Source organism: Lepidochelys kempii, chromosome 7, assembly GCF_965140285.1.
Source record: "Lepidochelys kempii isolate rLepKem1 chromosome 7, rLepKem1.hap1, whole genome shotgun sequence".
NCBI classification, from domain to species: domain Eukaryota; kingdom Metazoa; phylum Chordata; order Testudines; family Cheloniidae; genus Lepidochelys; species Lepidochelys kempii.
In genome coordinates this window covers 28,236,027-28,261,979 of record NC_136386.1, presented here as the reverse complement: position 1 = coordinate 28,261,979, position 25,953 = coordinate 28,236,027, and the positions used below count along the sequence as shown (strand labels likewise).

Below are 25,953 nucleotides of genomic sequence, written 5' to 3'. Positions count from 1 at the left end.
AATTCTAATATTGAGCTAGACTGTCTGCTAAAATATTGCTTTATGCTAGGTTTAGGTTATCTTATGAAAAGGGGAAAGCATAGTGCTTGTTGCACCCATCACATTTGTTTTCCTGAATCAGATCTGAGTGTTTAGGCTATTGGTGAAATGTGCTGACTTGGGAGAGATCTGTCTGGTCTGTTCATTTAGATGATGAGGTAACCGTGGGGAAGTTCTATGCCACCTTCCTGATACAGGACTACTTTAGGAAATTCAAGAAACGCAAAGAACAAGGACTGGTGGGGAAACATCCAGCGAAGAACACCACAATCGCTCTACAGGTGAATTTGTTTTTACATTTTAACTAACCATTTTGTAAGCTTATTTGAAATAGCAGGTAGATGACTGTTGATGATTGGGTAGTACCTCAAGGATTTTATTTAATTGACACTTTGGGTCCTTCGTTCATCAAAACATAAGAAGTAGGTTTTCTATCTATAACAAGGTAAGTGCAAAATGTCTTTCTTGGTGTGCTACTAAAACAGTAGCAAGCAGTTATATAAAAACTGCTTAAGTTTAATAGGTTCATTACAGAAATATGAGACAAAGCTGATAATAAGTCAGCTGAAATGAAGTGTCACTTCTGAGCTGTCATTTTCCTTCTCTTCTTCATGCCACTTTCTTTTAAGCTACTGGTTTTTTTGCTTGTGTTTCTGTAATGTCCTAGGGCAGGAACTCTTAAATATTTTCATAGTATGCACCATCTCTTAATGGACAGATTATCTTAAGGAACAACCTTCTCTCCCATGACTTGTCCAATTCCTTTCCCACAGATAATCACATATACCATCTCCTCTCCTGTTTACAATTATATAACGTCACTTTGGCAATTGTGTATATGGAAAATAAATATTTGCAAAGTACTTTTGTCTGTCTTTTAATACAATTTAGCAAGCGAAAACAAGGAGAGACAGTTCCATTTGATCAGCCAGCTCTCCACAAACCACCAGCAAGTGGTCTATGGACTACTGGTCCACAGATTATAGTTTGTAAACTTCTGCCCTAGGAAGATGCCTTCTAGATTAGTGAACTGGGCTTTGAAACAAAAGGCTACCCTTGTAAGACCCCCTGTTGTTACACTTTTCCCAGTTTATGTTGGATCAGGACTTTTCTGACATTCAATTAATGCTAGGTAAATCTCCATATAGTTTAAACAGGTTTAATAAGAGTAATAACTTCTTATTTTGATCTTGAATTTTAGTACACTAGCCTGAGAAGCAGTTGATAACAGTTTCCACCAGGGAGTATTTTAATATGGGTCACATATTGTTTTCTTGAGAACTAGATGCTGATTTCCAAGTTGACATACAGGTAGGAGGGGCAGCACAGACCGACATTCACTATAGCACCTGGGAAGTTGACATATGAAAATAGGACATGTCAGGGCAGCAAGATCTTGTATTTGCATATCAGAGGAGAGATGAAATACTGGGAGATTGAGAAGAGATAAAAACAAAAACAGTGGAGTTCGGGTTGGGAGAAAAATGAAAGGTATCAGAGAGGCCTGGGAGAGATCAAATAGGAAGGTGAGTGGAGGAGGAGAAACCTGGGAGATGGTGGGCCTAACTCTGAGCAATTTTATGCCATCTGCAGCCCCCCTAACTTCAGTGAGATTGTGTGGTTGTAAGTCTTATCAGAACGTCTCCCAGCACAAAGGAGAGGGGCTTAAACAAGATGAAAGACAGCAAGGGAGCAGGACCATCTCCCCAACCGTGGGCAGTCCTACCCACTGTCTAAATCTAACTATGTCAATATTAGCCAACCACAGTGTATTAGCTAACCACAGTGTATTATGATCAGTAAGAAAAGTAGAATGGAATAATAGATTCAAAATTATTCTTCTCTCATGGTTGCAACATACCCCTCTGTTTTTTCCTTTCTTTTATCTGGCAAACCACTGTGGAGAGAGACATACAGCATTCAGATTTCATGGAACTGCTCAGTACTGTACAGTTATCGAAATTCTGTAAATAACACATCTCCTGCCCTGCTTGTCAGCTTGGACATCCTGACACTAGCAAAATTCCTCTACTTCACTGTTGCAGTGACAAAATTATACATGTAAATTTTACATTTTCAGTTTACAAAATCTTTCTCTAAATCAAATGGACTTGAACATGTCAGTCTGTCCACGTTTGAGCTGTGGGTGCGACTTCCAGCTCCATAATCCCCTTACCTCTCATCAAGCTAGTACACTAAAAATAGGCTGTAACTGCAGAAACGTGAGCTGCAGGAGAGGTTAACCATCCTGAGTACATGCCTGTCTGACATCCTGTGCAGGTACTCAGGGCTTGCAGTACCACGGCTAAATTCTGGTTTTAGCATGGAAGGTTTATGAGAGTTAGTGTAAGTGTGTCTCCTTGAGCTGGGAATCACATCCACAGCTCCAAGTGTAGACATGCCCTCGGGTAGCATGGCTTATTTCTTATGGCCCTTACTTACTACTGGGGACCCTGTTACTGGTCTGACTACTGGAAATCTTTTAAAGTGGAAATCTTAATACCTACAGGCTCAGAAATTAGCTCACCTTACAAAAAAAATGTTTATTTCCTCCTGATCCTAAAATATCTATCAGCCCTCCAGAGTGAGAGCTACCGCACCATTAAAATGGCAAATACTTGCAGGGCTCTGGGTTTACTACCTGGATTGGGTGTGCACATGTTCCACCCACATGCATGCGTCAGCTCTAGGTAGTCCCTCTATTATGCCTGCTTACTTTGACTATGAGAGGGTATTTCAGGATGACAGGATGGTGTTCCCCCTGCTGTGTGTTTGGACATGTGATAGCTGATAGCATAAAGCACTGAGTGAGTTTTCAAGCCACAGTACCAAATTCACAGGTGGCGCGTATAATAGGCCAAGTCTCCCCTGGCACAGCTGCTGCCAACCTGCTTCCGAATACCTGGGTTGTGGTGGCCACGCCTGCCCTCTGCCTCTTCCTGTCCCTTCCAGTTCCTCCTCTTCTCCACTCCACTGCCCCGTCTCCGGAGGTCCCTGCTGCTCACTGCATCCCTCCTCTCCTTCACCCCCTGCCCGCTGCTTGCCTGGTCCCTGTGGGTGGTGAGGGCCTCGCAGAGGAGTGGGGGGGAGGAGTGAAGGGACACAGCAAGTGACAGGCGGTGGGGACCTTGCGGGGGAAGAGCGGGAGGAGAGGAGGAATGTGGCGAGCAGCAGCAGGGGGAGCTGAGTGAGAAGGGTGCAGGGTCTGGGGCTGAGTGGGGGTGGATGTGGGCGGAAGAGGCGGACAGGGAGCTAGCGTCACCAAGGGGAAGCTTCACCCACTGCCCATGATCAAAATTCTCCATTCTAATTTAATAAGAGATCAAATAATTAGTAGAAAAAACACTGTTTCCAAGTAGGAATGGACTTTTCTGTTTATTGTTACTTTACTTGCAGCAAATTGCTCAAATGTGGGGATTAAAAAATGAGGAAATAGATAGGACAGAATTACTCTTTCTGTTGCCTTCATACCAGTGGGTCTCAGCACACAATAGCTGATGCTTCTCCCCTCATATACCTGCAAATAATTGTGGGATTTGGGGCACGGCATGATTTTTTGGAACATTTTTGACCATTCTGTGATGAGGCAACTGGTGCTGCTGGATGGTAGGGGCCACTTCTATCTGTCTCTCCCTGCCCCATGTTTCCCCTCTGCCTGCCTCCAAATTCTATCTGCTTCCCCAGGCCCACCTCAGATCACCTCTCCCAAAATGGAAGCTTAAATATTATTAAGCATGCATATCAGTGTCTCTTAGACTGCATAATTTAGGGACACACCACTGCCATCAAACTTGTGTTTAAACTATCTAAAGAGATTTAGTTGAATGGTGTGTGTGTAGGGTTTATAATTCTAGGCCTGTGAGTTATACCTGAGAAACTATAATTATTACACAAAGAGGTGTTTTTATTTTTTCCCACAAGCCTCACATCTTATAAAAGAATTTTTGCAAGTTTCCCCAGTAAATAGATTAAAATAATGAAAGTAGCCAGCATACAATATCACTTTGACTCGACTCTAGTGCCCTTGGTGGCACTGTTTTTGCAACGTATACCACACTTCCATGATAAACTGTATATGTGCTTTATGTAATAATGATAATAGTCTTACATATGGAGAATCACTTGCAGCCGAATGGATTGCCAGATGATTTATGTATTTTTCTAAACCATACGAAAGGTACATATATTCCTTTACCTACTACTGCAATGCAATCACCCCTGTGCTGAAAGATGGCAAGTGGTTAGCAGTGCCATAAGGTAATACAGAATGGCTTGCAAGGGGGGGAGGGATAGCTCAGTGGTTTGAGCATTGGTCTGCTAAAGCCAGGGTTGTGAGTTCAATCGTTGAGGGGGCCATTTGGGATCTGGGGCAAAAATTGGGGATTGGTCCTGCTTTGAGCAGGGGGTTGGACTAGATGACCTCCTGAGGTCCCTTCCAACCCGGATATTCTATGATTCTATGACAGGAAGTGAAGAATACCACCGCCAGTCCAGTGCTGAATTTGTAGTGAAAGAGGTGCCGGGGCTCAAGCAATTAGATACTTTCATAACTAATGCAGCAAACCCAGAAGTGCCAGGGCTATGAACTATCAAGCCCATAGGTGCTGGGGCTATGAACTGCCAAATCTAGAGGGGCCGGGGCTATACACTGCCAAGCCCAGAGGAGCTGGGACAGCCCTGGCACAAATTAAGCACTGCTCTAGTCACTGAAGTAACTTTGAGAGATGAGGTTGCTCACTAAAGTTGCGATGGAACAGAGTGTAAGAAAGCCTTTGAAGTACTCCCTTATTTTGATCAAGGCTTTCCTACAACTGCATCCTATTGTTCATGTAATGTAACCCTTCATTTTAGAACTCTGGTTAATTTACATGTACAGATACTCAGGGGAGGTATGTTGGTCATCTCCTGCATTTTTTGAAAAGACATGACTTTGTGGGAGACTGTGCCTGGCCTCTGCATGGGTGCACCAGGGAGAGAGGATGCAAGGAGCTTCCCCCTCCTGTTGCACACCTACACAGGGGCCGTTCTTTATGGCAATCTGTGTGCTCAGTGCTGCCATTGGTGCTGGTCTTTCCATAGAGCAACTTCGTGGGCATGACTGAACTTCCACTATAGTCAGTGCTGGTCATTACATTGACCTCAGTGAGCTGTTGAGTGGGGAATACTCTCTTGGCATTCCTTGAACTTCCAGGAAGGACTGGCCTCTGTTCTTCGCTCAGTGCAGTATGTGCCTAAAAGGCAAAATATTAGCCAAATTCTGCACTTCATTACACCCAATCCAACTTATTGACGCCAGTAGGGTAGCAAGGTCTGCGGGTAGAATTTGGCTTACTAGTTGCTGGTAATCACCAGTAGGGCTGTTAGGGCATGTCTACACTTACTTCCGGAGTGATCGATCCAGCGGGACTCAATTTATCGCGTCTAGTGAAGACCCAATAAATCAACCACCAAGCGCTCACCCATTGACGCTGGAGAGAGAAGCGTAGGCGACGTCGACAGGGGCACCGCAGCAGTAGACCTACCACAGTGAAGACACCGTGGTAAGTAGTTCTAAGTACGTCGACTTCAGCTACGCTATTTTCGTAGCTGAAGTTGCGTAACTTAGACCGACTTAGCTCACCGCCCCACCCCCAAGTGTAGACCAGGCCTGAGTTGTACATATTTTCACAAAGAATGCCATAGCCTTTTTAGTACGACTAGCAAAAGGAAAGCAAAATGTTCACATTGCATTTTTGAAATCACACATGCTGAAGTACTGTAGTAACTCCTGCTAAAAACATGCAAAATGCAACTTTTTTATTTCAAATGTCAAGTGTTAACCCAAGAGCAAAACCATCTATCACCAGTAGGGCTGCAGGCAACCAACAAAATATTATGGTGAACCTGTTCAAAGGCAGCTGACAGAGAAAATAAACAAGGACAGAGTTGATGACGTCCAGTTATCTCTAGGAGAAAATCATCAATTAAGTCAGTGAAATTTGTGTGTCAGATCTGGTCTTAAAACTCTTCTCCCATTGGAAAGCATTAACTTACCTTACCCCCTTCTGTTGCTTTTCTGCTACAACCCTTTTTACACTCTTTCAAATGTAAATTAACCTCATTTTACACATCTATTTAATGCCAAATTGATGCAAACATCTCTATTTTGCTATGACATCCATTTTATGACTCATTACACCCATTGTGTACCTCACACCACCCTCTCCTGAATTTAGCCTAGAGAAATCCAGGGAGTTGCTCCACCTCCCACCCTCATGCAGACGCACACACATTAAAGCTCTCATAGTAGGAGTGACAGTAATGCTTGGAAAGCACTCTTCTCCTCCTCCAGCATAAAAGCACTAAACTAGTTGGCCTCTCCCACCTTTCTGAATGAGAAATATCCTCAAGTACCCACGAATTCCTGCCACCGAGACCAGGGTGGCCAGACCAAGACAACTCTGTGGCCACTACTTTTAAGGCTCTTGCAGCCTTTTCAATCACTCTTCAGAAAGGCCAAAAGTTTAAGACACTTTTTAGTCCCCTCCAACTGTATACTCACTTGGAGCCTGAAAGATGCACCTGATGTACATATCATTTGCACGCTGTTTTTTAAATAAATCCCACACAACCCTAATATATTGTTGTACTTGTGTCTGCCTTGAAAGATGAATAAAATCAGCTTTTTTAAAAATTTACTAGAAATATGACAACCTATGGCTTATTAGGTTTTTGACTGCCCTCCAATTACAGTTACATTACAAATAAATATGATAAGTCACAGTTCTGTTTAAACCCAGGAGCTTAGTCATAGGCCACATATTAGGGCTCTTTGGGCAATATTTAACAGCCTCCATACTACACATAATACTCTTTAAGCTAAATGAAAGTCAACTCAGGAAGCCATTTTGCAACTTGCTTGATAAATCCATGCTATCTTGAGCTGTTTTTTCCTTATTGGGAAACTCAAATGTTGGTGAGATAATAAGTAGCACTCTTCTCAGCATTGTAGAAGAGGCAGTTTTGCTGTTGGTCCCCCCATCTTTTGGATGAGAAGTAAAACCAAGGCCCTAACCCCCAAGAGCATATTGGCTTTTTTATAGGTGACCCAAACAAAAGGTATCCTGGCTGAATTCCAGTTTGAGTAATTATATTCTGCCGGCTTATCAAATTTCCCTGCAGTTCCCCAAAGTTCCTTTCCTTAACTATTGTGTGCTATTAAAGAATTGTCACATTCTATTCAAGAAATTAATGCATTTCTGTTGTGGATGAAGTGAGTGTTGAATATTTAAAGTTTTATAAGAATTTGGAGATCCTTTTTGTGAAAAAAAAACCCACCATGCAACATAATATACTATTTGTTTTTATCATTATATTACACATATCTTTTTGCATATTATTCTGTGATAGAGGAAACTTTTTACGTGTGTCATCAGTCTCTACCTAAAATTTAAATCATTTGATGAAATTTAAAATACTACCAATTGAGTAATGATATCTGGAAATAGTCACATGATTCCATTTTAAATCATACTAGAGCCTTAATTATGCTAATACAACTAGAAAAATCAGTTATATAGCTAATAAAAAAATTAAGATAAGGCATTCTGATTAGGAGCAAATGACAAATTAAAGAATTATCTCCCTAGATAAAATGTAAATCTCTCAAAATCTGATTAAATTTGCTGTTTCCATATGCTTTGGGATGCCTTTAATAAGTTATTTGTTACTGATCATCTCATCAATATGTAGTTGCATTTCATTTATACTTTATGAAATCTTTGGCATGTTTTTCATTATATAGTGATTATAGGAGGTGGCTGAATGGATAACATCACAGCATAAATACACGTTTATTTTAAGAAAACCAATAGTTCTCTACTTTTTCACATAATGCACCACTTCTTAAGCAGCAGATCCTCTCATGGGCTAACTCTTCTTCCCACACTGATTCCACATCTTCCCTGCAGCAAATATAGTATTAATTGAAAAGAATATTAGGTGAGTGCTAAGGAGCCAGCATGGAAATAAACTCATCTTAATACAGTGAGTGAAGTTTATTTGTTAATATTCCTCAGTGTTGTATCTGTGCTGCTCATATTCTCTTCCTGGGCATGGGGTTTACTTTTATTAGTATAAAGTCCCCTGTATATTGTCAGGGCCCACTATTCTAATGTCTCCAGCTCACCATGCAGTTGCGTTATATCTTGCAAGGTGGTAGCAACCGCTACAGTTTTGGTGTCATCCACAAATTTGATTAGTTTAATTTACACCAGAAGAAGAACTGATGAAGGAACATGAAACAGCTGGGCAACGTGCGTAGAAGTGGCCTTCCAGGATTTTTTTGTTTTCGTTTGGAGTTTTTAAATTCCATTTAGAACTGCCTCTAGATATTCTAACAGTGTCCTTGATGGGGCTACACCTGGTACGTAGCATCACCCACCCATGTGTGCTCTGCAAAACAGCAGTGGTCTGCAGACCAATGTTTGAGAAACGCTTACATAAACTAACCTTGAACAGAAAAAAACAAAACAAAACAAAAAAAAATGAGGAGTTCTTGTGGCACCTTAGAGACTAACAAATTTATTTGGGTATAAGCATAAGCCCAAATAAATCTGTTAGTCTCTAAGGTGCCACAAGTATGCCTCGTTTTTTTTTTATTTTGTTTTGTTTTGTTTTTTGCTGATACAGACTAACACGGCTACCACTCTGAAACCTGTAATCTTGAACAGGTTATAGGAGAGTGAAACCATAAACAAAGAAGACCTGCCTTATCACATATTGTATTGCTGCCCATGATGGCTTATTTTACCATCCATCTTTGATTTTCGCTTAGTCTGGTATAACAACTACTTGGAAGTAAATGTTTTTCTGAGGACTTTATTAATCAAAATTAAAAAGACATACCAAGTATCCTATATACTTGAATTCTCTGCACATCTGGATGAGAATGTAGTTTGCACAACTTGCCTCATTCCAAAAATACCTGGCTACAAATTAAAATTTGTGGGGGGATTAGCTGAACATATTTTTGTCTGCCCATACTGGAAGAAAGACAGGAGGCAATGGACGTGGTTTAATGAGGCCACTTAAAAATCTGGGAGTGCCCAGCAATAAATTGTACAGTGCAGAAAGGAGGAGAATCGGCTCTCTGCTGTTCCAGATGTAGGAGCCTGAAACCCCCTTGCTCAACTCCCTTAAAGGGATGCTTTCCTTGAAATCCTTTTCTAATGCATTTTATCCAATAACTGTATACCTTCCATACTGAGTACTGCACTGAACATCCTTTTACATATTAAGTTGCAACATTATAACCTAAACCCCCATTTCACCACGCAGGGTCCCCAACCAGCTCTGGGAAAGGCAAAAGAAAGAAAACAATCCACCCTGCCTCTGCCCTCCAATCTGGTGGTGAGGGAAAAATTCCTTCCCAGCTCCCCAAGTTCATGAATTGGTGCTGCCAAGCCAAACCTTGTAAAGAGGGCCTTTTGGGGGCTACAAGGGTATTACCACCACCCCCTACACTCTTCCGATCAGCAAGAAGAGCAGTGCAGTGACCTTGTCCTGACCTGGCCCCAACTGCTTCCAGCCCTTCCTGTCCATTTCTGTAAACTTTCCCCCTTCTACCCAACTGCTGTAAGGGAGCCCTTAAAGGCAGTGGCCCTTTTCTTCCAGCTAGCCAGACAGAGACCCCTAACATAAAAGTTGCAGTGGGCACCTTATCGTGTGTTTTCTCTATAGATGTGCAAAAGCATCTTATAATACTAATACTGCATTTTATAACATAGAAACGTTTGCCTTGTTCATCAACAAAGATATATTCTTCCAACATAGAAATACAGGAACCAGGAATGGTTTTACCTGATAGAGTTGCGAAATAAACATATGTACCTCAGAGAGCTTCCTTCTGTGTAAAATGTACACAGAGGCACACAGCACTGTAACCTTATAAATATGGGTAATAATAATAATTGCCCCTGCCTTTACATAGAGGAACCCTTCAACCCAGTTGATACAGTCATTGCATGGGCCGTTGTAGTTTGGAAGGCAAAATAAATAACAGTACCAGAACCACTCCATCTAAGAACAGTCAGAAAGGGTCAGGGATTAAGCCGACAACTCAGCCACTTCTCTGGAAGAACAGTGAGTGACTAAATTCCATCCTAAGAACTCTCATCTCTCCGGCCCGATTCCAAGCCGATTAAAATGGTGATGTTTGAGTTACAGCTGTTCTTGTTTGTGAATGGTGAGGGCTTCCTGGAACTAATAGAAGCTCAGCTATCAAGTGTCCAGTCAGATGTTTTTCTCCATAAAGTTTGCCTCAGACAAATTCCAACTAGTGCATTTTGCCTTGGGAGGTTCTGAGGGCAAGACAGTTCACTTCAACATAGAACAAATGTCAGACCAGTGAATATTGTACCTACACGAGAATCTAGTCAGGGGTCTGCTGTGTGGGAAGAAATTCTGCTAGGGCAGGATATCTCACTTTGAGATATCTGCACTTTGAATGTGCAGTTGTAAGCCATCATATGCAGCACAAGTTGAGAGAGAAGGGATAATTGAGTAACTGGTCAGTTCATCTCCCTCCCCAGAGTTCATGGCACTGAACACTGGAGTTAGTGCAGTCCATACTGCAAATGGTGGGTTTTGTCCATTGCCTTGCATGCTATCCTATCTGAATTTAGTTGTGTAGGAGTTCCTTTAAAAAAAACAAATACTGAATAGGAAGCTGACACTGGCTTCTATAGCCTCCAGCCCTTGTTGATTGTACGTGGCACTTCACACCCCGAAAGAACTACAGGTTCAGAATGGTCTTCCCTGCTAACAGCTGAAGAAGCATGATGTGGTGAATTGTTGGAATCCAAAGAGACATCCCCATAAATACAGCAGAGCTACTCAACCATTGGACATACAGGCCACAGTGACTTGCAGAATCATTGCTGATGAAAAGTATGTCACATCTTGAGGTTTTTTGAGGGAGCTGCCTACTTGATGCAGAATGATAATTCTAGCACTAGCCAAGTGCTCCTTTTCACCCTGATTTCTGCCTGCTGGAGAGAAGCTTTTCACTAGGCTAGATCGTTAAGTGAAGGATGAGTTGCCTTAGCCTGGATGTGAAGATTGCATAAGTGAAGCATGTCATGTTCAGTGCTGTATCCTGCCCACATTTTGCTATCCCCATTTCAAACGCACCGTATCTGCTTCCTAACCTCTAGATGATAACCTCTGAAAACAAAAGAAAGGTGATTTATTGCATCCAAATGAGGATGGGCCTTCCAATCCAGAGTTAAAATAAGGTGCAGATTCATCCAGCTATATCCCCATTGAATCATAGATTGTATTGTTATTGTTATTAATTTGTAGTGTCAGGATCCCATTGTGCGAGGTGCTGTTCAAGCACATAGATCCCTGCTCTCGAAGGTATACATTCTACTTTGAAGCCAGACACAGCAAGTGAGGATGACAAACAAAAGGAAGGAAGTGGGGTGGACAAGGGTAGGAAAGATAAGGTCACGGTGACATGGAAAGCTATTGCATAAATTGATGGTTCCAAGTCAACTAAAATATTAAAAATAAATTAATAAAATCATCTGTAACTGGCCACTTGTAGCCAGAACACCATCCATCCTCAATTCCCTCTCTAAATCCTGAAGGCTTTCCAAAAGAAAGGGGGTCAGAAGAGGCAACAGAGACTCATAAACAAATGAGGGGGCACAATAGCCAGAGTAGGGATCACAGTCAGGCTCTAGAGGGAGTGGAGGAAATAGCCTAGCTACAAGTCAGCAGATAATGGGTTGCCACAGATGTTAGTTACAGAGCTTTCTGGCAAGCTTAGGGTTCTCAGTTGGCTTTATAATTAGGCCTATTATTTGTCCCTTAATTATAATCTTTAACACTATGAGTAACTCATGAGTCTTAAGCAATAAGGCCTACATCTGAGCCATTTGATTTCACCCAAGTTACAGGTATAGGCTGACAGGATTTACTTGAACAATCTGCCATTGATTTTCTTCTTAAGTGAAGCAGAAATTCTGCCTAACTGAATATTTTTAGACTGTTTCTTTTTAACCTTTTCAATAGGTAATCGTTCTAGCTAAAGAGAGCTCTCGTACTCCAGATTTTCTTAACAGCCCACCAATCTTTAAATTCCACCTTAATATTGTCCTGCAATTCTTTATTGGAAAGCCTCTTTACATTTTGAATTTGATTTCTTGATAGAGAATAATATACTGTTGTTTCCATTAATATCTCCTTCTCTCTCTCTCTCTCTCTATATATATATATGTATATATATATATATATATATATATATATATATATCCGGTGTTGCAATCAGACAAACGACTCACCTTTTTCCCTAGAAACATTATTAAATGGCATTATGAGGCATGGAACCATGACAGAAATGGCCACACTGTTCTGAACCAAAAAGAATGCCAAACACCCTGTAGATAAAAACAGGGGATCCTCAAGACTAGATGTTTAAACTCTTGCCAAGCCAGCCACGCCCCACCCCCAACATACCCTTAAAGACAAAAAGTTATTTGATTTCTGATATATCTTTGAACACCATTTCCATTAACTTCCCAATAATCAAACAATGATTGCATCAAGATGCATGCTGTTGATAAACCTAGAGGAGGAGCAGTACTATTTCCCCATGCAGACTGAGGGGAACCAGACAATGTCAGGATAAATAGAAAAGGGAAGTTAGGCCACCTACAGTGACATGATCATGAAAGGGCAGTCCGGTCTTTAACTTGCAGGGAGCAGTACCTAATCCTTGTTTATTAGTGGGAGCCACATGTACAACTGGAGAGCTCCAGTTTGAGGCCGGACAGGGCAAGTGTATGGCAATGATACTAGTAAATAAGAATGTCCATCAGATAAATCATCCTGCATAAGTCCTTGTCCCAAAAGTGGAGGAGTGGAAACTAGTGAACAGGGTCCTGTAAAAGTTCCAATAGAAGATATTGTCTGTATCTCTGCAGGGCCCCTTCACCAGGGGCAGGTTGGATTGTAAAGTCTGTGGTCTTGGTTCGGCCAGCAGTGGTAATGTAAGAACATACAGGTGACTCCCAAGCAGTATCCAGGGTGGGGACCATATGGCCAGACGTTTTGGCTTGATATTGGGTAATAAGCATCCCTACTGGGGTCGGTCTTACTGGATATTGATCTCTATGAGGAACAGATATACTCAGTCCAGACCAGATATGAATCCTCACAGGGTCAGCCCCACTAAATCTCACAGGAAATGTATCCTTGCTGGGGTCATCCCACCTTGGTCCATCTTCCTCCTCTTCCTCCCATCAAGTCCACACAGTTGCTCACTCATGATGAAATCCAGGCAGCTCATGAGTGGTTCATGCACATAGTTCCTCATGTGATAGAAGTAGAACTACGTGTGTATAAAACTCGCAAAGATCTCTTCCCTCACCATCACAGAACTGAATAAAGTACTTCTAAAATAAATACCATTAGAACACTGAAATAAACAAAATAACCTGCTGAATCATTAATATGAGATACCCCCAGTTCTTTGCAGGGTGTCTACACACTTTCACCAGTACACCTTTCCATGAACAGGTGAAGCTGCAATCAGTTGGGTCTGCTGTTCTTCAGGGTGTAGGATGACCACTTCAGGATAGGGGGGTACTGCTTCCCTCTGGCATCCACACCTTTTGGAGCCCTGCCTGCACCAGCTTCCCAGTATCTCCTCTTCCACCAGAATCACAGTGGCACCACTGCTGGCCATGGCCTTTGGCACAAGTGCCTCTGGTTGGAAAGGATGATACTTCTGGCCCTCTCTGGGTACAGGGACCCCAGTTCTTTCAGATGCCACTGAAGAGCCAATTCTGGGCCTCCAGTTTCTTCTTTTGTCATACCATGCCCATCTACTGCTGGATTATGTTTCTTGCTGGATGAGGGCTTCAGACAGTACCCCCATCTCCACCACCATCGAGGACCATTTTGCCTTTATACCTAGGGTTTTCTGCTAGCAACTGTATAAGACTGTCACCACTAAGTCACCACTGTGCCCACCTGTGCCACCAACAGTCCCAAGTATAGTAACTAGTTGAGTCTAAAGACCAAAGCACCTTTGCATTTTTGAAAAATGTTTAAAATCTGGGAAATGATTGATCTTTAAATATTCATGGTAAATAGGCCTAATGGCCTGTGATGGGATGGTAGATGGGGTGGGATCTGAGTTACCCAGGAAAGAATTTTCTGTAATATCTGGCTGGTGAATCTTGCCCATATGCTCAGGGTTTAATGGATCGCCATATTTGGGGTTGGGAAGGAATTTTCCTCCAGGGCAGATTAGAAGAGGCCCTGGAGGTTTTTCGCCTTCCTCTGTAGCATGGGGCACGGGTCACTTGCTGGAGGATTCTCTGCTCCTTGAAGTCTTTAAACCACGATTTGAAGACTTCAATAGCTCAGACATAGGTGAGAGGTTTTTTGCAGGAGTGGGTGGGTGAGATTCTGTGGCCTGTGTTGTGCAGGAGGTCGGACTAGATGATCATAATGGTCCCTTCTGACCTTAGTATCTATGAATCTATGTGCAGCTTGCTCACTAGGACAACTTATATTCTTCTTTAGACTCTGTCTCTTGTCTGAGATCTGTACTTTTCTTATCTCACATAAGCTTATGTAAACTACAGAATTGGAAGGACAGAATATAAATGTTTTGTGATTCTTGTAACAAGGCAAGCATGTTTAAAAGGGAGATTGTGCATTCCTCAGTGGGGAAGAGAAGATGTTTTTCTCTGGGATTTAATTTTCATTGGAAATTAATGGTAGTCCCTTTAAAGAGGGGGATTATGGGAGTGTTTCTGGATATAAAAGCACCTGGGTTTCACTAGCAGCTTCTCTTAGTCTTAGACTGAACAATGAGATTACTTTGCTGTTTTGTGAGAGAAAACTTGTTTTGCTTTAATTATCTGAGTTTGTTACTTGGGGATAGGATTTGCATTCATTCTTAAACATTTTAATTGAATTATTTTGAAGCTTTCAAAAACTTTTTTGGAGTTGGGAACTTTCTGCAACCTGGGAAGAGCTAGTACCCCCTGCCTATGTTCTTTTACTGTTCTTTGTTTAAGTTGGTAGAGACTTTCATTACTTAAATGAGAGCCCTACCCTACAATTTCAAACAACTTCTCTTAAATAAGTAAAATTATAAACAGCTGCAAACAGGTAGATGCACAGGGAACTTGGAACCAAGAGCAAAACAATTTTCTGCAGAATGTTACATTGCTAGGTGTCTGTCATCAAGAGTCTTAATGTAACAACTTCTATCAACAGATTAACTAGAACCTAGAACAAACAAAACCCAAACTGGCTTTTTGGGAAATAGATCTTTTGTTAACTTAGTGTGACCGTCAGTCTGCCTTTTCCAAGGTATTTGCTAACTTCAGTGAGCACTGATTGCTTCAATGAGGAACCTAATCTTAGTCTTATCTTTTCTATCTGTATGGGCTGCTCCAGAGTTGAGGAGGAAGTTAGCTCCCGCTCTGCTAGATCTAGAGTGGGGTCTCTGCATATAATTCTGTGAAACTGAAAACTTATTATGTGGGTGAGGGAGTGTCTTCCAAATGTTTAGCATACAACATGAGCATGCTTGATCCAGCAGTATTGTGGGGTGCACTGTGTATGTATGTGCCTGCTATCAGATCCTCTTTCACTCCCACATGATATTTGATTAAACACAATTGTTTTAAAATAATTTTATAGGCAGTGGAGAACAAGACATAGCCTCTATCAGGAATTCTTTACTAAGGGGTCCTGTTTGTGTCAACAAGCCCTACATCCCAGCTAGGAAAGATGATAGTGTCTGTTCTATCATGATTATACTGGATCCATCTATTTTCCTTTTTATATACTGGTTAAGGTATAAAACAAACAAAAAATGGTGGGGACCAAACCAAAAAGAAACATCTGAACGTAAGGAATGTTGCATAATGAGCCATGAGAGAGAAGTGTAGTTAAAATCACCTCTGTTGGGAACAACAATAATGCTATATGTGAAGGTCTTTCTTGTACTTCTGCAGGGAGAAATATTTAGGTAAAAATTTTTCTTCATGGCTATTGCCTCATTAGTTTTTATGTGTGTTTCTATGTCCCTAGATAAGGAAACAATTTCTGTAGCCCAAATCTGACTTCAGGAGTATAATTCAGAAGTAACTACATTTAAATCAGTGGAATTAAACAGACAATCTCAGTAATTTTTTTTCTCTTCCCCACTGTACCTCCTAATTTTTAGCCGGCAGTTAAAACATATATGGGAGGATCCACAATGGTTAGGAAAAGATATGGTATTTTATTAGTAGAGCCAAGTGAAAAATGAACACGCCATGGGGCAGAAAGGAAGTCCATTTCAAGGAAAGAGAACTCCTTTTTTAGTTCTGCAGAACCAACTGAAAAGTACTATATAGAGTCTAGGAGGAGGGATGAGTTCTGAGCCTATTTAAAGACAATTAAGGTTAAAAGAGCAATAAAGACCCTGATCCACAGTGGGTTAAAAAGTTCTCAGGGAAGTTTGTTCTGTGGGTTTAAGGAGGGAAGCTCTTATTGCTCAGTGTTAAATGTTTGAGTATGTGATTAAAGGAGAGTAGAAGCACCTGTGAGCGGCAGAAGGCTGGCCAGGCCGTCAGTATATAAAACAGAATAGAAAACACATGGTTCTTTGTTTCTCCAGTGAGTTACACTGTTACATACTAAAGGATTTTTGTTTTTAAAGAGGCAGATAATCAGGAGAATAGAAGTATCTCTAAGAATCAGCTCTGGCTATCACTCCAGCACATTGTTTACCTAGAGCTATTTGAGAATAGCGCTGGGACTGAAGAGTATGGCAGGGCATAAAGGCCCAGCAGTTTTGTTTCACCTAAGAGGCAAACAGTTACTAAATAAGAAGAAAGAAGAAAAGGAGTACTTGTGGCACCTTAGAGACTAACCAAGGTGCCACAAGTACTCCTTTTCTTTTTGCGAATACAGACTAACACGGCTGTTACTCTGAAACCTGTCAGTTACTAAATACTGAGCTCTTATTAGCTATTTTATTTAACTTTTATTTGTTTAATTTTGCTAACAGAGCACCTTTCAGCTGAGGATTTTCACAGTGCTTTACAATTAATGAAGTCTCTGTGAGGCAGGTAAATAGTGCAGCAGAGCTTAAGTGACTTGCCCAGAATCATTCAGTAGGTCAGTGTCAGAGCTTGGAAATAGAAATCGGGTCTCCTGATTCCTAGTCCTGACCCATGTAACCACTAGACAGTCCTCCCCCCACCTGACAATCATGACAAAGACAATCACTGAGAAGAACTTCCATACATTTTCAAATGTCACTCTATTGAGGACTAATAGTCTAGTTGCAAAATCCTCAGCTAACATCCAGGTGACAGCACCATCACCTCCAATCTGTGCAGAAGAAATATGTGCAATAAATACTCTTATCCTACCCCTGACATCTGTAATTGTCTATTGAGGCAATTGTGGGTGTTAATGGTTGAGGACCTGCTTTTTTAGGAGTCCCATAACTCCATACAAACACCACACCTTCCTGGCTGGCTATATCTGCCCTCTCTAGCACAAGGGGGAGGAAACAACACACCAGCAGACCCTAAAACTGATATCCAACAACTTGAGCGGAAGGGAAGGCAAATCATGCCCTGATTTTCCCTTTTTCTGCAGTCTAGCACTCTGACAAATCATAAGGCCAGTCATGTCTACTGCAGCTTCTTTATCATATATGGCAAGCTTCCATTTCTTAGTGGTTATCTGTTCTAAGTGACAAGCTATCTTCCAGCATTTAATAGTTCGGACAAAGTAGCAGCTAGGAACTGAAGAGTCTCATTATCCCACTTAATTTGCAGGAAAGTTAAAATATTTTTCCATGACTGCCCCTCTTCCTTGCCTCCCTCCTCTCTCTGGATCTCTGTTCCCCTTTTTAAAAGTAAGAGGCAGTTAAGCTTGGTATACTCCGGGGGTGGGGGGGGGGAATTTTCCAACTAAGGCTCCTTTCTGCAGCATCAGCTGTTCCCTTCATATGCCCCCAGGTGACTGCTATTCAGTTCAAGGGAAATTAATGAAAAACAGGATGCAATTTCCTGAGCTCAGGGCCCTCCTGTTAGATTTTATATCAGTGCATGTGTTAGTCATTTAACCATGTGTCCTACTTGAACAAGTGCAGAGAAGTGTTCCTCAAGAAGTTAAACTGTTTGGTTAGATGAAGATCTATAAAGAATGTCATTTTTGAATGGCCATTAAGCACTGTAGGAAAGCTCAGATATTCTTTTCACGTCAGAGAATAAAGCAAAGACTTTTTTTTGTTCTTTCTCTGAGAAAGACATCAGACTGCTCTGGTGGTAGATGTGTTATCCAAAGACTAATGGAACTTTTATTTATTTTAGCATGTTCCCCAATGCCTCTGACTATATATTGCTCAGTAGATGAAAATGGAAGGGGTTGGTTCATGAGCATCAAACTTGTCTCTCAGACTTCGGTATTTTGAATGGGGAGGGCTGTCAGTGTGCCAGCTGATCAGATTTTTAAACAAGATTTACTGAAGCAGACCTAATAGCTCACTTAGTCCAGTCAAGTCTATACACTTGACAGTATAGTTACAGAGAGAAATATTCCATTAAACCAGATCATGGCATAAATCTTCTCATGTTTAATAACTGGAATAAGAGAAAACACATAAACCACAGAAAAGGCTTGGGATTGCTCCAGGAGAACCTACAACTGTAGGGCTGTGTGGTGTTAGCTCCTGAACTTCAAGTGACAACTTGAAGCAGTCGAATAAGATTATAGAGACCTCTGTCATCTAATCCCCATTTATAAAGAGCTGTGAATCTGATTTTAAAACTAGACAGATTAGGAAATCTCTAAACTGGAATCTGAATTTGGAATCTAAATCTCCATTTGAGTCCATATCTATGAAACTGCATTTGCTGTTGTCATAATTTTAAGCAAGGAAGATTACAAAGACCAGTACATTACTGGTAGAAAATTAACTGTATGCCTTTCACTAGGACAAAGAAGTATTAAGAATCTGACTGGCATTGAGCCCAGTCATTCATTGATCTCAAGAAACAGAAAGAGAGTATCTATCATCTATTCTAAGTTATTGGGGGTAGGAGGTGGAGAAGAACAACCACCTATGCTTTTTCTTATCCTTAAAGAATGTTTTTTGTGGGTTTTAATACAAAATAATCACAATATGTGAATACCAGCTTCACAGCTAAGGCTGATTCCATCGTTTGAAGAACCTTGAACCTAGTTTATATGATAGTTTTAATATCTTCTGAATTAAAGAACAAGTTAGGATTTATTAATCTTGCTTCCCTAAATACAACACAATTGTTACATCCTTGTGTCCTTTCTAGTTAGAGGAACAATACTAAATTCTCAAGGCTGAGAACAAGTACTAACCTGCTATCTGAAAAGTTTTTCTAACTGGTGGGGAATATCCTCTTTTCTCCAGGTCTATTCCTTTCCTTTTTTATTCCTCAATTATATTGTCAAGTGCTTAAAAACAAAAAACTCACCTTCAAATGCAAAGTGTGGGTGCCCCAGCTGCTATGCAACATGTAACTAACAAACACCAATCCTGGGGAGGTAGTGTTCACACTGCTGACATCAGTGATGCTAGTGCATAAACAGGGAGTGGACTACAAAAGATCCTCATTGGGTTCTGCTGCCCTAAATTTGCAGCAGAACTGTGTGTTTGCCATATACAGATAAAGGGAGAAGGCACACTTCTTATTTCAAAGTTATTGCAACCCACTATCACCTCATCACCAAAATGAAAAACACTGTTCTATAAGCAGTTGTATATCTATTAATTCTCCTATCACTTTGGTGAATATGTATTTAAGCAGTCGCGCTTCCTGTGCACTGGTCTTAGAAATCAGACCTCTGCTGAGGTTGGCAGTTTGGACTCGTCCAAAGATATCGTCAGTGTTACCGAGAATCAAATAGAGTGTTTTTTAAAAAAGAAAGGGAGGGGGCACGTATAATTCTGTGGCCCCTTGAAGCAAGTATTGCAGAAAGAAAATTGTTACACCTTGATTGTAATCATTTTTTTAACAGAACAATAAATATGATAAATGTTTGAACGAATTTTTCCATTGATTTAAACATTTAACTGAAAGTACTAACAGAACTTAGTGAAAGTTAAAAAAAAATAGAAACAGGTTTTTTTAAAGTGTGTCTGTCTCCCATTCCTGCTCTCTCCTTTAGCCAGCAAGGAATGCTTTTCTCTGTTGGCCTGCCATGCGCAGCCGTGTACCTTGACAGTGAGCGTGTCTCAGCAGTGCTTCCACTGGGTGCGTCCTATTTCTTTCACATTCATCCGCTTGCCTGCTGGTGTGGTGAGGAGTCAGTGCCACAGTCTGAACCAGTCTGTTGTTTTTAAAAGTTCTTAATCTTAGGAATGATTTAGGAAAGTGTCTTTGCATTCACTGCTATGGGAGGGAAGGCTATTGCTACACTCAGAGGGATAGGGCAGTGACCAGGGTATCAAAGATCACAACTGCCCCTGGCATAAACTAAAGCAGTGGATACATTTTTCATCATGAAGTCATGGGGAGATTTGCATACAAAGAGATGTGAGAATCTGACCCTTTGACTGAACTCCTCTTCTGGGTGTAATGAGGCTGGACCTTGTGCTGCTTTGTTAGTGAATGGAAAATGATGGATAGGTGCTTTTAGTTGCTTTGCACTCTCTGGGCTTCATCAGGTATGAATCTCATCACATCAGGAATTGAGGGAGAAAAGCTTTCTGCAGGGTTGGAATTAAGAAATGCTGAGGGAGGAAGAGACAAATTCTCAGGCAGCTCAGTTTGAGGCAGGGAATTAGGATTCTTTGCACCTTGGTTTGATAGTTCCTTAACTCCAAGAAATGGGTAGGCAGGAGCTCCTCCTTCCTTTTTCTCCACGTGAAAAACTTCTGGGAACACAGTCTCCAGGCAAAGGGCTATGTCTGGGTGCACTTTTGAATGCTAATTAGCCTGGCTGTTGGATGGAACGTTTAGTGGGGAGGGAGGTCAGCTTGCTCTCTGGTCAAATTCTGGAGCAGAGGTCTCCTCTCCAGCATGCCCTGCTGTGTCAGTGAAGACTTCTGGTTTTTACATTTTATCAGCAGATTACTATTGGAATATTTTTCTTTATCTGTCATTAAATGGCCTTTTCTGCAACATGCAATGTCCTAGACTTTGAATTTATTTACAATAGAAGCAGGACAATTTGACTAGCTCAAACCTGCCATCAGCTTGTCATGTCTGGTTCATAGTCCCTAAAAGTTGCTTCAAGATTGAGCCAGCCATCAGCATTCTAACAATCTGAATGAACTCTGCAGGCCCAAGGTTTTCAGCTTGCTGTCAAAAAAGCGTGTAACAAAGTGTAGTGTGGCTCAGCTCCTTTTCTAGTTCACACTGTGTGTATGCTTTTATTCTGACATTATAAAAACTCCTAAGAAATAAATGAGACCAAAAAAATCCCTTAATTGATTTGCTTACAATGAAATTTTGTACTGATTACATTACTCCCTTACCTTTTCTGACAGTATGCTTCATGCTCAAATTTCCACAGATAAACAACAAATCTTTATATTGAAGTTGCACAAAATATGTTTGTGACAGTAGTTTGGGAGCTGCCGGACAGTTAGTCTTAACTATCTTTCTGTAATGATGGAAATTTGTATTGAGCCTAACACGAGTAATGGTGCTTGTAAAATAATGTTTAGTAGAGTGTAAATCATTTTAATTTATATCTAATACTTGGAGTTGGATTCATTCATTCATTCATTCCACTTTTGTCAGAGAAGATAATTATTACAGATAATATATATACACATCATACATATTTCAGTGTGTGTATGCATGTATGTATATGTTTGTGGGTATGTAAGAAAATATAATCTGTGTGTATCATACAACATATAACATATTGATATAGTGATCTGACAAGGATTTAATCTCAGGGACATCTTTCAGATTTAACTAACTATGCTACTTTGTATAAAAATTGTAGAGGCGCTATCCAATACGATGGTAAATTAAGAAAAAGCCCTAGTGGGCAACCGCTGAAGGGTTAATACACTGCTCAGCTTCAGTTTAATTGGGCTGCCATGTTCATATTGTGTTCACGGTAAGACTTAGCTGGAGAGAGCCTGGATTTGACAGAGAGCACAGAGCCTTTGTGTAGTTACAGTGCAGTGCACTGAGCTGGAGGGTTTTAAATAAGATGGGTCCTGTGAAGACAAAGAGATCTGGGGAATCAAGACTTGACTACTATGTCTCTTATGTTAACTGCTATAGCGTAGGTCCATTCAGTTTTGTTGTTTTTGGTTTTTCGTGCATGATTTATATTCTTATTTGAATTGTTCTGGTATTGAATTTTGTTTAGTACTGACTTAGCTTAAGTAAAAGTGTAGGTTTCCGAGTATGTTTTTTTCCAAGTTTGTTTGGGGTTTTTTTCATTTGCTTTGCTGTAAAACATGCAGGTTTGTGAAAATTCATGTCTGAGCTAAAAATAGATTATTCATTGTTCTTACAGTGTTTTGAGGATCTTCAGGTCTAGTAATTTACAATTAATATTTGTAATATATTTCAGATATATTTTTACTTAGGTAGAGATATATCCAAACCTCTAGCATTCTATTAAAATCTGAGCTGCAAAACTTAAAGGCATTTTAATACTTTATAATGCCTCTATAAAATATATCTTCAAAGGGAGTGGGGAGTGTGTGTGTTTTATATTTTAAATTAATAAAAATTTTATGATAAGTGTTGAACTAGAGAGTTATGAATGCAATTTGAAAAATAGGCTTAAATTATGTCTTTTTTAAAAGATAACTAGATTGCATTATAGCTCACATATAAAGTTTACTAACTTTACAGAGTGAAGATTTTTATTTGTTTTTAGTTGAAAGAATATACGTTATTAGGGAATAAAAATAAAGATTGAACAATTTACACAAATTATTAAAAGCAGTGTATGTGTTATATAACAGTGAAAGTTGTTTAAATATGGGTAGAGTTTTCAAGAAATTTCATTGACTCTGGATTTTTATAGATATATTGTCATCTTTATATGCAATATATAGTTAGATAGAATATGTAAAGCAATCATTTAAAATGCATTAATAAGTACGTGATCTTGAACATTCATTTATTTGTCTCTGAACTTGGGTAAAAAGAACTATGAGTAGGATTTGTTAAAAGAATCCTTTTTAATTTCAGCGACTCATTGATTTCAGTTTTATGATGCATGGTGCTTAAGTTTTTTCAAGTATCTTTTTAAGCCTGCCTTTGTTTCTTATCAATGACCAGCCCAAATTAATATATTTGTTAGTTATATGACAATTTTTTCAATTGAGGGGTTTCCTGAGGTTAGATCATTTCACCATTTAAAAGAACACATGCTGTTTCAACTTAGTATCTTTTCAAAGAGAGGGGTATCGTTAGTTGTCTTTTGAGATGTTGTTTATCACACAGCATTGGGGTATTAATGACTTACGCTGTCTTGAAAAAATTGTAGGTGCTATTATGCCTCATAAAGCACAGCTGCACTGAATTATCATGTCAATTTGAAGTCATAATTTTGTGCACTACTGAAAAACCTATTGAAGAGACATCCTTGATTTTATTATGTGATTATGTCATTCATCACACAGTACATATGTCATTGATTTGCTAACAGACAAGCAGATCAATCCAGCAAGTTTTACTCATGCCCAGTGGGAAAAAGCTGCAGGATTCAATTTAGGGCAGAAATCATCTGAATAAAGTCCTTTATTTTTTGCAACTTTACAAGCATAACTGCTAAATAAAGGTGAGACAGTTGTTGCCATTTGAAATACAATAACATGGATCTCTACCTCCCCCAAAAATTCAGAACAACACATGCTGTCCTGTATCAGTGTATTCAGTGATGCAATTTGATTTATTAATTATAACATTTTATCCCTAGAGAGATGTGGTGGCAAGTGTCTAAAACCCTGTTGCACATGTTTTATTATCACATTTTAGCAGTTGGTTGTTGCATATATCACAGGACAAAACAAAATATTAAACATATGTGTTGGAAGTGTATAGCTTACTAAAAGGCATCAGGTGACTGTAGCATAAATATTAGAACATTCCATGGAATGTTTTTTTTTTCTTCAAGCTGCAGAGATCTCTGGTATAACAGTTTTGCATATAGCCAATGTTAATATTTACACTGTATTTTGAAGATAAATTGACCAGTATGTCCAAAGAACTTTGTATTCTTAAATATCCTTACATTTTTAACTTAGAAAAATCATGTAGCTGATGTCACTTAGAGTGGTTTAAGTCAGGAAGATTTACAGATCAAATGAGATTACTTGGATGTCAAACTGATATAAATGAGAGCAGAATGAGCCCCATTCTTTTGAAATCACTTGTATGGTACTATGGTTTAAAATGGGTATTTTGTAAAATACTACAGTACTTACATTAAAATTTACAGTCAATTGGAAAATCTGAGGACCAGATCCTGCCTTACATTAAGGCCAGTTTTGCTATTGGTGTGCCACAAAGTGATCTTAAAGCTTCCCTAAGGGGGATTTCCCCTGACATTGGAGAACCCGCAGGGGGTGTAACCTAGCATGGGGGGTGGAGACATATCAAGGGTTGGAAGGTGTGGGACCCCTCCAGCAATCTTTATTGGCAAGATGGTCTCTAGGGGAACATCACAGACTGCTACAAGTTAAAGAAGCCTTTAGCCTCCTCCAAGATTGAAAGTAGTGGAAAAGGGACTTTGAGCCACTTTTCCCTTTTCCCCTGAGACTCTGATGAACTATGCTCAAGGGCACTGGAGAACTGAGCCCTGAATACATTGATTGAACTTGCTGCTACAGGGCTAAATTTATTGGAATATGTGGTGCTTCAAGTCTGTGGCCCAGCCTTGTCAGTCATAACATTTAATTATAATAGCACTTACAGTAGTTCTTGTGCAGCTCTTATTTAAGAAGAAAATGGTTTCTGGCATGTGTGGCAAAAATTGTGTTACTCCTGGGGAATTCTGTGCATGTGAAAAATTCATGTCCCCCACAGATTTCTTTGCTTCCTCGCAGAAAAATGACTTTCTGACAGGGAAGCAATAGGAAGCTGCAAGAGCAGTCACACACCACTCCCTAGCAGCACAGACACTTCGTTCCACCCATGCTGTCTTCCACCCAGAGCAGCCAGTGGAGAGGTAAATCACCGTGGGGCTGGGGACACCCCAGCTAGTGGCACCTACTCTGAGCCATCATCAGCTGCTAGTCCCAGCTAGGCTGGAGGCAGGAGAGGTGTGTGGGGAGGGGTCACTGTACAGGGAGCTGCTCCCCCATCCATCCAATGCCTATGCATCCAGACCTCCCACACCCAGACACCCCTGCCAAGCCTCACCCAGTACATCCAGAACCCCCCTAGCACTGCATACCCAAACCCCACCCCACTGAACCTCAACCCCTGCATCTGAATCCCCCCTGCACCCAGACCTCTTGCCTCCAGACTCCCACCCCTGCACCCAGGCCACCCCACACTGAGCTCCCTGCACTCAAACCCTGATGCTTCCACCCCCTGCACCACCACACATCCAGACCCCCACACCGACCTCCAACTAGCTACACCCAGACCCCCACCCCACCAAGTCCCACTCTCCCAGCACCCAGACCCCTCTGCTGAGACCCCCACACCCAGACCCCTCTGCTGAGCCCCAACCACCTTCACCTGGAAGCCCCTGCAGAGTCCCATTGCTCCTGCACCTGGAACCCTCCCCCACAATAAGCCTCTGTGCACAATAAGCCTCCAGATCCCCCCACACCTAGACCCCCCCCCACTGAGCTGCCTGCACCCAGATTGTCACACACAGAATCCTCTCACCCCACACCTGGATCCCTCCACACTGAGCCCCTCCACACTT

The 25,953-nt window shown here is 40.8% G+C and overlaps 1 protein-coding gene across 9 annotated transcripts in view; it reads left to right on the top strand.

Moving 5' to 3' along the window:
• Positions 1-25,953, top strand: part of CACNA1D (calcium voltage-gated channel subunit alpha1 D) — a 324,438-nt gene that overhangs the window by 276,018 nt on the left and 22,467 nt on the right. For all 9 annotated transcript variants that reach the window (XM_078853625.1, XM_078853622.1, XM_078853624.1 and 6 more), the window contains one exon: positions 190-320. In XM_078853625.1, coding sequence (XP_078709751.1) covers positions 190-320 — 131 coding nt within the window. The remainder of the gene's footprint in view (positions 1-189; positions 321-25,953) is intronic.